Below are 14,873 nucleotides of genomic sequence, written 5' to 3' on the forward strand. Positions count from 1 at the left end.
GCATCCCCAATCTTCTTTTGAGTGGGGTTTTGTACTTCTAACAAACCAGCAGTAGAAGACCTGAGGGCTCTTGATGGAATGTAGAACAGCAGGGATTCTGTAATGTAGGCCGGTCCTAAGGCATTGAGAGCTTTGTATACAAGTAAAAGAACTTTAAAATCAATTCTAAAGGACACTGGGAGCCAGTGCAATGTAGCTAGAACCGGAGTGATATGCTCTCGCTTCCTTGTTTTTGTTAAAAGCCTAGCTGCAGAGTTTTGGATAAGCTGAAGCCTCTCAATAGACTTTTTTGGGAGGCCGGTAAAAAGGGCGTTGCAGTAGTCCAGTCTACTTGTAACAAACGCGTGAGTTAGCTTTTCAGCATCTTTCTGGGTTAGGAAGGGCCGCACCTTGGCAATATTTCTAAGATGAAAGAATGCTGTTCTGGTCACCTTGTTTATATGGGAATTAAAACTTAGATCAGAATCTAAGATAACACCCAGGCTTGTTACTTCTGATTTGATCGAGGGATTCAGGTTCCCAAGTCTTGTGGAGAGTTCTTCTCTTTTGGCTTTGGGGCCGACCAAAAGTATTTCTGTCTTATCTTCATTCAGTTTTAAGAAATTTGTGTTCATCCAATCATTGATAGCCAATAGACAAGTAGTGAGGGAGCTTAAGGCATCTGCATGATTTGGCTCTACAGAAATGTATAGTTGTGTATCATCAGCATAGCTATGGAAATTGACATTATGTTCTCTGATAATATCACCTAATGGAAGCATGTACAGTGAGAAAAGCAGGGGACCAAGACAGCTTCCTTGTGCAACACCAGAAGTTAGATCATGTTTCTCTGATACATGATCTCCAAGACAGATGAAAAATTTTCTCCCTGTAATGTAAGTTCTGAACCAGTTTAGGACACATTCAGAGAGACCAACCCTGTTCTCGAGACGATCTATGAGAATATTGTGGTCGATGGTGTCAAATGCTGCACTCAAGTCCAAAAGAACCAGAACTGACACCCTGTTGGCATTAGTGCTAAGTCGCAAATCATTGACTATTTTGGTGAGAGCAGTTTCTGTGCTGTGGTTGGCTCTGAAACCTGACTGAAACTTCTCCAGAATGTTGTTTTCATTTAAAAAGTTGTTAATTTGGTTAGAAACCACTTTTTCAAGTACCTTACTTAAAAAAGGAAGGTTTGATATGGGCCTGTAGTTACTTAGGACCCCACAGTCCAAATGTGATTTCTTCAACAGCGGTTTCACAACAGCGGTTTTAAAGGCATCAGGAAAAACCCCAGTCTCAAGTGATGTATTAATGATTTTCAGAGCAGAGTTTGAAACACTATTGAAAACCCTCTTAAAAAATGTAGTGGGGACAGCGTCAAGAGAGCAGGTGGAAGATTTACTCTCTATTACAATCTTATTAAGTTCTGCAACAGAAATACTAGGAAATGCCCTCATGGATGTTTGACTTTTACAAGGTTGGTTATTGAAATTACCAGCACCTGAAGCGATACTAGCCCTGATAGTTGTGATTTTGTTTTTAAAAAAGTTAGCAAATTCCTCACATTTTGCATCAGAGGCTTGGCTTAAAATGTCAGAGACAGGGGCAGGATTCAGCAGTTGGTCAATGGTGGAAAACAGTATTCTAGGATCACTCCCGCTCTCTGTAATGATCTTTGAGAAATGGACTTTTCTTGCAGCACGTACAGCATTGTTATATGCAGTTAAGGATTCTTTATAAATGCTATGATGGACCTCAAGTCCAGATTTTCTCCACTTCCTTTCTGCTGCTCTACATGTTCTCTTGAGCTCACGGACAGAGTTATTTATCCATGGTGATATTTTGCCACTTAACCTCTTTTTGACCTTGAGTGGGGCCACTTTGTTCAGTGTATTACTCAGATTGTTATTGAAAGCATCAACCATTTCATGTACTGAGCAGTTTAGATGACATGAGTCCAGTTCTCTCACAAGCTCTGAGAACTCAAGTTCTGCTGTTGCATCTAGGAACCGCTTTTGAGCAACAATTTCTTTCATGTTCCTGGTTACAATCAAATGAGCATCAAAGAACACACAGTAGTGGTCGGAAACAGAGACATTAGACACTGATACATTGTCAATCGTTACTCCTTTCGTCACGACCAGGTCGAGTGTGTTACCATGTTGGTGTGTAGCCTCAGTGACATGTTGAGTGAGTTCTAAACTGTCCAGTAGGTTGATGAATTCCATAGCCTTCGAATCAGACATATTATTTATGTGAATGTTTAGATCACCATTCAAAATTATTCTATCATATCTGGTGATGTAGTGTGATTATCTTTTTTTTAATTTTTTTTAAATTTTTTTTTATTGAGTGAGTAAGGGTCTGAATACAATACATTCAATCTTCAACATGTTACATAATCATCATTTCTTCAAAAAATCAAATTTCATGATTTGACCCTGTTTGAGTTGCTCATCCACAAATATCATACAGTCACCTATGGTTGTCATCACAGGTAATATAGCATCGCCACCCACACAAACATATGCGCACTTATCACACATACACGCAAACACACATGTACACACACACACACACACACACACACACACACACACACACACCCACGCAAACACACACACGCAAACACACACACACAACACACAACAAAACAAAATAAAAACGAAAACAGGGTTCCTTAAATTTTATGGATGCTGGGTGATTGTGATTTTGCGGCTCCACTATCTACAGAGCTTCGTAATTGAGCTCCATATCTTGTGAAATTGTTTCTCTTTGTTGCTGTCCTCCGACATTGTCCTTTCAATACTCAAGTAATATTTCATTAATGTTTTCCATTTTTGAAGTGTAGGTGCTTCTTTATTTTTCCAGTTTTGCAATATTAGCTTCTTATAAACTAATGACGAAAAAAGAATTTGCCATCCAGTTGGGTATCTTATATTCCCAACATTCTGAAAGAGACAAATCATTGGTGAAAATGCTACTTTACAATTACAAGTTCTTGAAATCCATCTTTCAATGTTCTCCCAAGTCTTTCCAATTTTCTCACAATACCAAAAGGCATGTATGAGGGAGTCACTCTGCGTGCCACATTTTAAACATCTATCAGAGGAGCTGGTGTCAAACTTATGAATTTTGTCTCTACTATAGTATATTCTTGTCATTAATTTATACTGTATTAGACGTAAATTTTCATTAGTGGTAATTTTATATGTAAGTTGTAAACATTCCTTCCATTTCTTTTTTGCATCTACCATACCAAGATCTTTATTCCATTTGTTATATATATTCTGTAGCAGTTCTAATTGTATACAGCACCTACTAATCGTCTCTTTTTATCCCTTTTATTTAGAATTTCCCCTATCTCAGTTGAAATTCTATTTCTGAGGTCAAAGTTATCTGTTATCCAGTTTTTCAATTGCAAATACTTAAAAAATTCTATGTCTTTTAGTTTATATTTATTCTTTAGTTCCTGAAATGAGAGTACGGAGTTATGGTTTATAATATCCGATAATTTCTGAATTCCACAGTTTATCCACGTCTCCCAGTGTAGTTGGGCGTTTTGAATAGTTATTGATGGGTTATTCCAAATTTGTATATGTTTGGGGATTTCTATTTCTTGACCTAGTATTTTTTTTTTTTTTTTCCAAGCATTAAATGTACTATTAATTACAAAATTTACTGTTTGGATTGTTTGCTTGGAGAAAAGAGCTAGAACAAAACTATTAGGCTGTAACTGATGATTTTCAATATCCATCCACGGTTCCTCATTTGTATTGTTAATTATATGGTCGATATAAAACATTTGAGCTGCGTTATGATAAAGCTCCAAATTAGGAAGGTTTAGGCCTCCCTCCTCTCGAGGATAATACAATAATTTTCTCCGAGGTATTTCATATTCCTTGTTTGCACTTTAAATTGTTTTATATTTTCCAAATTATTTATACTTTTGTCAATTACCATTAATTCTGTTTTTCCTTCATTCATTTTATAACCTGATAGCTGCGAAAATTCTGTCATAATTTCAATTACATATGGAATGGAAGTGTTTACATTACTTAAATAGAGTAATAAGTCATCAGCAAATAAACTAAGTTTGTATTCCTTCTTACCAATTGTAATGCCACTTATTTTTTCTGTCTGTCTAATTTTTTGAGCCAATGGTTCGATTGCTAATGCAAACAGGGAGGGCGATAAAGGGCATCCTTGAGCTGTGCCTCTACTTAAGGGAAAGGGTTCAGAAAGAATTCCATTTGTATATACTTGTGCCTTTGGTGATTTGTAGATTGTTTTTACCATATTAATACATTTCACTGGAAAGTCATAAACCTCTAGCACTTTATACAGATAAGACCATTCAACTCGGTCAAAAGCTTTTTCTGCATCAACCGCCGTTAATGTTAAATCCTTCTTATACTTCTTTGCATACTGTATTAAAGATAGACATGTTCTAGTATTGGCTTTTAAATCTCTGTTTTGTATAAATCTGGTTTGATTATGATGAATAATATTTGGTAAGATTTGTGCTAGTCTGTTATTTATGACTTTAGTAATAATTTTTTTTTATCACAGTTGATTAAACTAATAGGTCTGAAATCAGAGGGCCTATCACAATCTCTGCCTGGCTTCGGTATTACAGAAATAATTGCTAGGTACATTGTTTGTGGGAGCGTGTGATTTTTTTAAGCAGAGTTTACTACTTCTATAAAAAGGGGATTTATGCTTGACCAAAATTGTAAATAAAATTCTATTGGGAGGCCATCCATTCCTGGAGCTTTTTTTTAAAGGAAAATTATTAATAGCAGATTTAATTTCTGTACAGGTAAGGTCCTAATTAAGTTCTTCTTTTTGCTCCACTGATAAGCGTTTCAAATTAAGTGACTTTAAGAAAGGGAAGAGGGTCATGTTCTTTTATTTCTGATGTATATAGGTTCTCATAAAACAATTTAAATTCTTCATTAATGATCTGATTATTTCTATAGACCAAATCTAATGTTTTATTTTTTAGAGATATGGGTTGTCTCTTTAGAACCTTTTTGACTAATGAGGTTAGATGTTTACCCGATTTATTAGCAGAAATATAATTAAGTTTGTTGGAGTTATGTCTGAAGTCATTAGCTTTTTTGAGTAATAAGCTGTCCAGTTTTAATTTCAATTCCTGTAATTCGGTTAACGTTCTACTATTGACTTGTATCTTATGTTTTTTCTGTAAGATATTTATGTGTTCCCTCAGTTTATTTATTTCATTATCCAGGTCTGCTTTCCTTTTTGCTGCAAACCCTAACATTATTCCTCTTATGTATGCCTTGAATGCATCCCAAATTATACCAATTTCTGGTCTGTCTTGAAGGTCCCCCCCATCTACATTGGTTTGGATAAATAAATCAATATGTCTTTTAATATGCTTCAGAAATGTATTATCCATTAAATATTTCCTATTCATTCTCCATATCCTATGAGACAATGTATTTTGTTTCGGGGTGACTATGGCATGATCCAATATTATAATGTCGTTAATTTTACTCGATAGTACCCTGTCCAGGCCTGTCTTAGATATAAATAAGTAATCTATTTGACTATAACTATTTTGAGGGTGAGAAAAATATGTGTAATCTATTGTATTAGGATGTAGAGTTCTCCATATATCCTGCAGTTCATTAACAGAAAGAAATTTCAAGAGTTTTTTTGGTGGTTTAATTTTCCTGTTTTTGGTTGAGCTATCATAAGAACTAAATATATTGTTCAGGTGTCCCCCTATTATGATCACTCCTGTTGGTGAACTGTCTAACACAGTTTGAATTTTACTTAAAAAACACATAACTGAGGTGGGAGGATTGTAGACATTAATAAGAGTGTAAAGTTCTCCAAACATTTCACATTTAACTATTAGGAATCTACCATAGATATCTGCGTGTTGGGAGACCAACTTAAATGGAAACTTCTTGTTAAGTAATTAATATTCCCACACCTCTACTCCTAGAAGTAAATGCAGCTTCAAAGGCCTCCCCCACCCATTGCCTCTTAAGGTATTCTATTTGCCCTGCTTTGAAGTGAAGTTCCTGTAGAAAAACAATGTCGGAGGACAGTTTCCCCAAATGATATAAGACTTTATGTTTTTTTATGCCTTGCTGTAATCCATTCACATTCCAGGTTGCGACTTGGAAAGTAATCGGAAGAGTTTGTACAGGATTTTTATAAGCCATATTCTATATTAGAGTCAAGAGTAATAGCTTTAGAGATAGAGCTGCAGAGATTACACCAGCTGGAAACAAGGGAACCTAACACAAACTCATAAGGAAACACCTTAGAACTTAAAAACACCCACACATACACAAACATGTAGACACATATTACAAACACAAAACACCACAACCCCAAACCTATTCCCCCCCCCCCCCCCCCCCCCATATCTATCTTTTAGGAACATGCTTTATTAGAGCTATAACCCCTACTCTATCTTGGCGTGCAAAGCAATGGTCTAGATACATGCTCACACCCACACACACACCCACACACTCCAACCTACAGGTACACACATACATACGTACAAGCACACCTGTCTCTCCTCATTCTCCTCATTCATACAGAATAAACTTAAATTGTAGCCCCACATATTACAGAATTAACAGAAAATTTACCATGACTAATTTAAGACACTACTGGTCTGATACTACTGGTCTTATAGGGACAATCAAGACATAAAAAAAAAAACAGAGAGAGAAAAAAACAACAACAAAAAAAAACGGAGGTCCCTCTAAAGGGGTTACGTCTGTTTATCTTAAGACAATAAAAAAGGAAATCTATTTACTTCTCAACTATTCTTGTTTGACATTTGAGAGATTTAATTTTGCCAAAAGTAGCCCACTCTTCCAGCAGAAGCAGGACAAAAAAAGATTAAAAAGTAAATGACTAAGTAAATAAATAAATAAACTACAATTTCAATGTAGGCTAATGTTTTGAGTCAATGTATTTATTAAGCGTTCAACAAATCCTTGTTTCTAGTTATCCATTTCACACTTCAATCCAACCAAAAAAAAAAAACCAAAAAAAAAAAGAAAGGGAAACCTATAAACGGATAAAGGGATAACTAGTGAGAATATAGATTTCTTAGTGGGGTTACATTCTCTAAAAGCAAAAATGAGAAAGTGGGAGAACAGGAGAGAGACAGAGAAAGAGAGAAGGCGGGAGAGGGGGAGAGAGAGAGAGAAAGAAGAGAGAGAGAGAGAACGGGACTACGAGAGGAGGAAGCCCCAACCCGTCTATTCCCGTCAGATTGGCCACCCTCCAATACCATACGAATCCTCAGATGCCCCCCCGCCCCATCCCCATCCACCCACTCATCCAGCCAGCTCCTCCTTAGCTGTTTCTCATCAAAGATTTCTTTTATATTATAAATGCCCTTTACAAACAGAGGCAAATGAAGAGAAAGGAAACAACGCCAAGGAGCGGCAACATTTCACCTTACAAAATTACTGAAGTCTGTGTGTGCGTTAATCAGTCCATAGTTCCATGTTTCATATTGTAAAGTAGTTTTTCAATGCATCTCCCTTAATTCCATTAGATCAGATTACTGTGTCAATTGTCATTATCAGTTCCTTTGATACTTTACTTGAATTTGTAGTTACATTTTGGCCAAAGTTCAGGTAAACCCCATCCATTTACTTTAGCATGGCCCCGTATAGTATAATCTTATCAGTTCATATAAGATATATACTCTTACCGACCGTTGTCTTGCCTCAATCCTTGAAATCCCATTATGAAATCAGTCAGTTAATGGATGGGTATTTTCGTTTCAATTCCCCTTTGGCCTCTTCTAGGGATCTGAAGCTCATCACTTTCCCTCCGTCCTCCACACATAGAGTAGCCGGGTGTCGTATATAGGTCTTGATATCCAGCCGGTGTAGTTGTTCTCTTAACGGCCAAAACTCAGTCCTCCTCGAACGAAGCTGTACAGACATGTCTGTCACCACTCTGAAATTACACCCCTCTTGTCTCCCTCTGGACAGTTTCAGAATCTGCAGTTTCTTCTGATAATGATGTAGCTTGAATATGATAGCCCGAGGGTATTTTGCATTGTCCTTAATTGGCCCAACGCGGTACGCTCTTTCAAAGTCATCTTCCTTAAGCGTTAGGCTCCATTTCTCCTCAAGGATTTTAACCAAAAAGGTAATCATTGGCGTATCCTTTTCTTCTCTCTCCGGCACGTTCAGAAGTCTCAAATTGTTTTGACGGTGTCGGTTTTCAAGCTGATCAATATAGTCGGTAGCCTGCTGTAGTTTCTTCTCCAGTTCAGAGACTCGATTTTCCTGAGAGTCTAACTTAACTCCCTGCTCGTGCATTTCACCCATCAGGGTCTCCATTCTTGTATCGAAAGCATCCACTCTCTGAACTACAGAGTTCAACAGTGTGTTAGTTGAGGAGTTTAGTTCCAGTAGTTTGTCCAATTTCGATTCTATTTCGTCGAATCTGGCATTGTAGCTGGATCCTGAGGTTGGCATTTTTGCTTGTTGCCTCGTAAGCATCGACTGCGTGCAATTACCCAAGTTCGTTATCGCCAGGAAATTTCACCTATTCGACTCATAGTTGTTCTCACTTTAGGACGTGGAGAAATAAGTTGATAAATGGAACTTTTTAATGAGTTTTAATCCATTGTTTGACACGCCGTCAGGAGCCCTTAGCCCTTCCGACCTCTCACATCGCGCATGCTCTCCTAGTAGTGTGATTATCATTTAATTATCAATATCTGGCTGATTGACAACTTAACATGGCAAATAGTCAACATGTAGCTATGATTACATTTACAATGTACAGTGGGGCCTATATCAGTGTTAAAGTCAGCCCCAAACAACTTATGCGGAAGCTGTGTATTTGTGAAAGGACCCAACACTTGAGCTGCCTAATGTCCCGCTATAATCACCATGACATATTAAACATAAACAAATTAGTGCACATTAGTTGTTGAAAATCAGTATCACATACTGGATTTCTGTGAACTCTGACTGCTTGGTCAATATGGTGCATACTGAGTAGGATTTTGCTGCTTGTGGCTTGTAAACATAACTTTCAAAGTTGACCCCTCCTCCCTGCGGTTGCCAGATTGGTAAAAACCAGTAAATAAGTACAGCGAAGCAAAATGGCAAGCAGACAAGGCTTGTTCCAAAACGAGAGTGAATCTGTTGGCTTTCACCAGTTGGAGAGTATTGAAGGAGAGGATGGGGATAAAGGGCGACGCAGAGTTGGCCTGTTTTCTGTTGGACAGGTAGATACCGGTTACCTTAGCCATCAGCTTTTCTACTACAACGAAGCTACGCTAACGGTAGCTAGCTGCCAGCTCATGATACACACTAGCTCTGACCAGTTGCTCTGTTTTAGAGTTCGGACCGCTACCGTACACAGCGTAGCTTTTAGATATAAAACGATTTAGCAGTGGTTTTGGTTGCAGGCGGACACACCTGCTGCCAAAAGGTTGACGCCCAGAAACGTCCACAACATTCAGAAATGAGAAAATCAAGGCAGAAGGCAGGGTCTCTGCAGACACACACACACACACTGTCACATACTACCAATGGGCCATAAGTAAAGATTGAGTAGGATATTTTTTGGATGAGTTTATGCTATTTAAAGGGGGAAAATCCTGCCTTTAACCGTTTAACATGGGACAAAATAGTCACCTAGAAAAACTATGACTTCCCCAGTCAAAGTCTGGGCTACATTCTGGTGATACATGATCAGAGCGTGAAAGGAGCAGACAATTCGCAGTGTCCAGGAATTAATACAGATAACAATGGCTTTCTACAATGCCGGACCGGTCAATCTTACAAGTTGCATGTCATTTGATTCAACTTCCTTCTTCCTCTGCTCGCTGTAATAAACGTATCTGATTGGTTTAAATGATGTCAAAATTAACACACTTAGACCAAACAGCTGTGTTTAACTCACTGTAGGGGAGGTAAGTTAAGGCAAGGTATGTTTTCTGGAGAAGGGGAATGATGAGTATTGGACCTCCAGTAGTCAAAACTTTCCACAAAGCTGACAGCTGTGAAAGATGTCTGATGTTGATTACTTTTCCACAATATGGGCAACATTACCAGTAGCTCTGATCTTAAAGATGTGCTCAATGATTATTTTATAACTCGGTGACTGAAAGTGAGATCAGTGACAGCAATGCTTTTATTTCTTGTAATTAATAAGCTTATTGAGGTACTGTAACGGTTCATTCACTGTAAAGGGGCACAGCATAAAATTGACCATTACAGTGCGCACCAGTGGATAGCTGCTCAGACTGTCATATCGAGTCTGATCAAAAATGACATTTGTAGCTTCAGAGACCCAAGACAATCAAATTGGACCTGAGCCGCACCCAGGTAATTTTAAAATTTTGGATCCTCGGGTTGTCAGGGGAAAGAACCAACCCGGAAGACCTCCAATGTGAACATGAATAACAAGTAAGGTTAAAAAAGAATGACCTTATGAATCCCCCAACCAAACAAACCATTTATTTTTCAAGTATTATATACCCCTAAAGAGGCACAAAGAGTTCCTACCTTTCTCCTCCAGAATGAAGGAGGAGATGATGGAATCCCACTCTGGGTTTTTGGTGTCCAGTAGAACCAGAACCAGGTCAAAGCGGCTAAGCAAAGGGCTGGCAAGAGCCACATTCACAGACACCGGCACATTGGGATCATACTGGCCTTTAGGGTTGGTGGCCGCCAGAATGGTGCTACGAGTGTTCAGCTTACAAACCATACTGTACGGAGGAAAGAGAATGAAAAAAAAAAAAGGATAGAGGTAAGAGAATCGACTGAATCTTTATGTTAATGTCCATACTTACTAATTATCTAGCTTACCCTACAAACAAAGAATATAGTGAGTGCACTATGTTTCTGCAAGATTAGATTTAAAATCAATTTCAAACTGCATGTATGAGTGTTTCCTTTGAGTACACTATGATCCTATGGCTGTGTGGATGTGTATGCAAGGTTGTCCTACCCAGCTTTGGCCACACTAATAGTCTGTTGCTCCATAGCTTCATGGATGCTGGTGCGGTCATGCTCCTTGATGCTGTTGAATTCATCAATGCAGCACAAACCACCATCTGACAACACAAGCGCTCCTGCCTCAAGATGCCAATCACCTCCATCCTTTACTGCTGCTACTGTCAGACCTACACCAAATGAACATGACAATGACATTTTCGCATTAAGTTTATGTATCCAAGTTCTGCAAAGTTAACCTGCACCACTTTTTTCCAAAGCAAAACAACTCCCCTGTCCCCCATAAACTGATAGCTTAGATTTTTATCTAAGAGGGCTTATTCTATGACTTTTTTAAGATTATTTTTGGTCATTTTTGCTTTCATTTAATAGTTGACAGTAGAGACAAATAGCCAGGTAAGACCATCCTGATCACGTGACCTCACATTCTGTTTCGCTCCACAGATCAGTCTGGACTTCTAGCCGCCCACATCGATTTCAGTGGGCAGGAGTACTTGCCTTGACAGACAAACTCCTTCAGCCAATCAGCGAATCCAAATTCAAATCCACTCGGAAGAACGGCGAAAACGTCTTTTCCGCCGAGAAACTCCGCTAGTGCATACTCTTGTTCTTGTTTAATTGTTGTTATTGAGTCTATTTCTACAATAACTGCACTAATGGCTGTGTTTACTCTACTAACGTTAACGTTACCGCTTGTTGCGTCGGGAGACCATATTACTGTTTTGCCAGCGGCGGCCTGTATTTCACGTCATCAACTACGACGCAGTCCCTGATTGGTCCGGTTACATTGTAATTTCAGGAAATCGATGTGGGCGGCTAGAAGTCCAGACTGATCCGTGGAGCGAAACAGAATGTGAGGTCACGTGATCAGGATGGTCTTACCAGGCTAAGAGACAAAGGCAACAAAGGCCGAATTCGAACCCAGTTGCGGTTATATAGTAGGCAATAAACAATACGATTAACAGTAACTAAATCGGTAACACTTTACTATGGCCTTATTCCAGTGTACTACCCTGTGTACTAACCTATGGAGAAGTAGTTAGTACACAATATGACTATGTAGGCACTTGATGAAAATCTCCCTAATAAATAATGTACTTACAACAGCGTAACAGCACAATTTAACTTCAAAGTGTTCCAGCACCTGACATAAGTTGTTCTGAATGATGTGCCGTTTCCCACTTTTTTCTTTACTGAATTAATGCTATGTGCCTCATTAAGCCCTAAGATGATAGGTTATAATATATGGTGTTTGATTATTTTGCAGAAAATTAAGTAAATTGGACCAAGTGTGTGTCTTTGTTTCCCAAGTTATTCTGGTATGTTCAAGTTGAGATAAAATTTTGGCCAGTAGCCAACTGGTTGCCTAAAGTTATTCATCGTTACATCACCAGATGTCAGTTCTTGATTCTTGAGTTTCAGTGGTGAAAGCTTAAATCCCGCAGAACATTTTATAGTCCTGCCTTTACAGTGTTTATCACAGTAATCCATATATGACTAATTATCCCATGGAACAACTAGCCCAAGAAAAACAATAGCTGGTGTTTCAGAATAAAAACTGTTGGTCTGTGAAAAGGTACAGTTTATTGGTTCTGGCAAATAGGGAGATTTTCATCAAGTACCCACACAGTAACAGGGCTGCACGATTCTGGATAGAATAAGAATCTCGATTTTCTTGCTTAGAATTGAGATCAAGATTCTCTCTCATGATTCTTAATTAAAACAATTTCTAATATAAATTTTTGGTGCACTCTTACCTGATACAGACAGAAACAACAAAAAATATGATAATGACTGTAATGGGACTGTCACATTAACTTTGCGGGTTAAATGGGCTACACACACATTACACACACACACAATGTAATTATAGACTAAATTCCAATGAAATTGTGGGTGTTTTTAAGCTGGTTTCTCTCACCATCCATACATTAGGCTACATTCTGCACACATTAAGCATTAAGTATAGCCTTAATTACACAAGTCTTTGGAAAATTACCTGGCTTCCTGAATCTTTTTTTCGGGTTGTTGTTTTATGTGTATGAAAATGTGTCGGGCGGATAGGCTACATGTGTTGGATTGGGTGGTTGCGGGTTGAAAAAAAATAAACAGTAACCAGATAACTCGTAATCTGTTGCCCTACAAACGTTAACGGTGGGTAGCATCATTACCTTGTGGTATTTAAGTAACGTTAGTGGAATTAGGTAGTTTAATTGGTGTGACAATGCATGGAATTGAACTGAGCTCAACACGCGCTGTCGGCCTGTCAAAGATATGTGCTTATTTTTTAACAGACAAAATAGCTTAACTCAAATGCTTGATGTAGGTAGTAGTAGTAGCTTTTATTAGTGCTTCGCAGTCATTTACAGACTGAAATTACACACCAATGTACATACATATAGTGTATTAAAACAGCAGGGAGATAAAAATACATTTTCAATAATTATGAAAGTAGTAGCATATACAATCTACAATGAAATGTAAACAGAGTAGTCAGGCCAGATCTAGTGCAAATCCTATGAAGAAGGGACATTGGAATGCTGTAGTAATATCAGTAGTGTGGGGGAAAAGAAGGGAAAGTGAGAGGAGTGAAAACTATGATGTATGTTTGTTGATGTGTGGTAGGGGATGGGAGAATTGTAGTAATGACCTGTTCTTGCCAGCAGGTTGTTAAGTTTGTGACCATTGCGGGTGGTACGTCCAGGTATTTGTTGTCTAGATGGGGGGAGCCAGTCAAAGGACTGGGAGGATTGCAGTGAATGAGCAAATTTCAGGCAGATCTGCTCCCTCCTATTCTCAAGAAGGGAGATGCCTAGGGTGTTTAGGACTTGCTGGTAGCTGGTGTAAGATGCTCTCAGGATAATGCGACATGCCCAATTGGATGGACAAGGCTTGGGTGAGACCAGGATGCCAAGCAGGGACTGCATACTCCAGCACTGGTCTAATGTAGCCGATATAAATGGCTCCTAGGTCAGCATGAGTGACGGAGAAACGCTAGATGCGCTTGAGGAGGAAAAGCTTCCTGCTAGCACTTGCCGTCATGGTGTTTACCTGGTCACTCCACCTGAGGTTGTGCTGGATGGAGAATCCCAGCACAGATTTTAGGCAGGACAGACAGGAGGATGTTGTTAATAGAAAGAGGTGGTGCTGGTGGTGGATTTTTACTGAATGATATGCGCATAGTGACACATTTCTTTAAAGTAATAGTTCACCCAAAAATGAAAATGCAATCATTATCTACTCACCCCCATGCCGATGGAAAGTCGGGTGAAGTTTCTTATTCCACAAAACTTTACAGCAAAACAGCGTTGCAGCATTCTCCTAAACAACCGAAGTTGCTGGGGACCTGTCTTAAAACATAAAAAAACAACCCATAAAATGGCTCCATACAGCTCGTCCGGCGTAATCCAAGTATCCGGAAGCCCCAAGATCACAAGTTGACTTGAAAAGACGTAAGATACACCGTTTTTTTAGCCGAAATCTTCACTGTAGCCGCTGAGCTCAAAGCTGCGTTCACGTTAGCATGGACCCCGTCTGAAGTGGGTGCACAAGCTCAAAGGTGCGTACATGCGGCGCTAGACGAGATCAACGAGAACTTGCGATCTCTCCATACCTCCGTGTTTACACTGCTACCCAGAAGCTAGCGTCACACACAACAGAGAGAGCTCTGCTGATGTTGCAGCAACAAGTGCCTCTGTCGGATCTAACATTACATTTCGGTCTTTGATCTGTTACCTAACCGTTGTAGCTTCTTTCAATAGCGGCGATATATAAAACGACATATCTTTCTGTTTCTGTTGTCAGACAACTGCGCAACTGTGATCAAAGGTCACAAAATGCTAACTGGCTAACCAAGGCAAGGCGCATGTACACGCCTTTGAGCTCGTACACCCA

At 39.0% G+C, this 14,873-nt stretch overlaps 1 protein-coding gene across 2 annotated transcripts in view; it reads right to left on the reverse strand.

Annotated features, from left to right (window-relative positions):
* The window catches only part of mcm9 (minichromosome maintenance 9 homologous recombination repair factor), a 117,571-nt gene that overhangs the window by 24,067 nt on the left and 78,631 nt on the right, over nucleotides 1-14,873 (reverse strand). For both annotated transcript variants that reach the window (XM_078289852.1, XM_078289853.1), the window contains exons 10-11: nucleotides 10,975-11,149; nucleotides 10,530-10,732 (exon numbers count right to left, since the gene is read on the reverse strand). In XM_078289852.1, the coding sequence (XP_078145978.1) occupies nucleotides 10,530-10,732; nucleotides 10,975-11,149 (378 nt within the window). The remainder of the gene's footprint in view (nucleotides 1-10,529; nucleotides 10,733-10,974; nucleotides 11,150-14,873) is intronic.

Source organism: Centroberyx gerrardi, chromosome 18 (assembly GCF_048128805.1).
Source record: "Centroberyx gerrardi isolate f3 chromosome 18, fCenGer3.hap1.cur.20231027, whole genome shotgun sequence".
Classification (NCBI taxonomy): Eukaryota; Metazoa; Chordata; class Actinopteri; order Beryciformes; family Berycidae; genus Centroberyx; species Centroberyx gerrardi.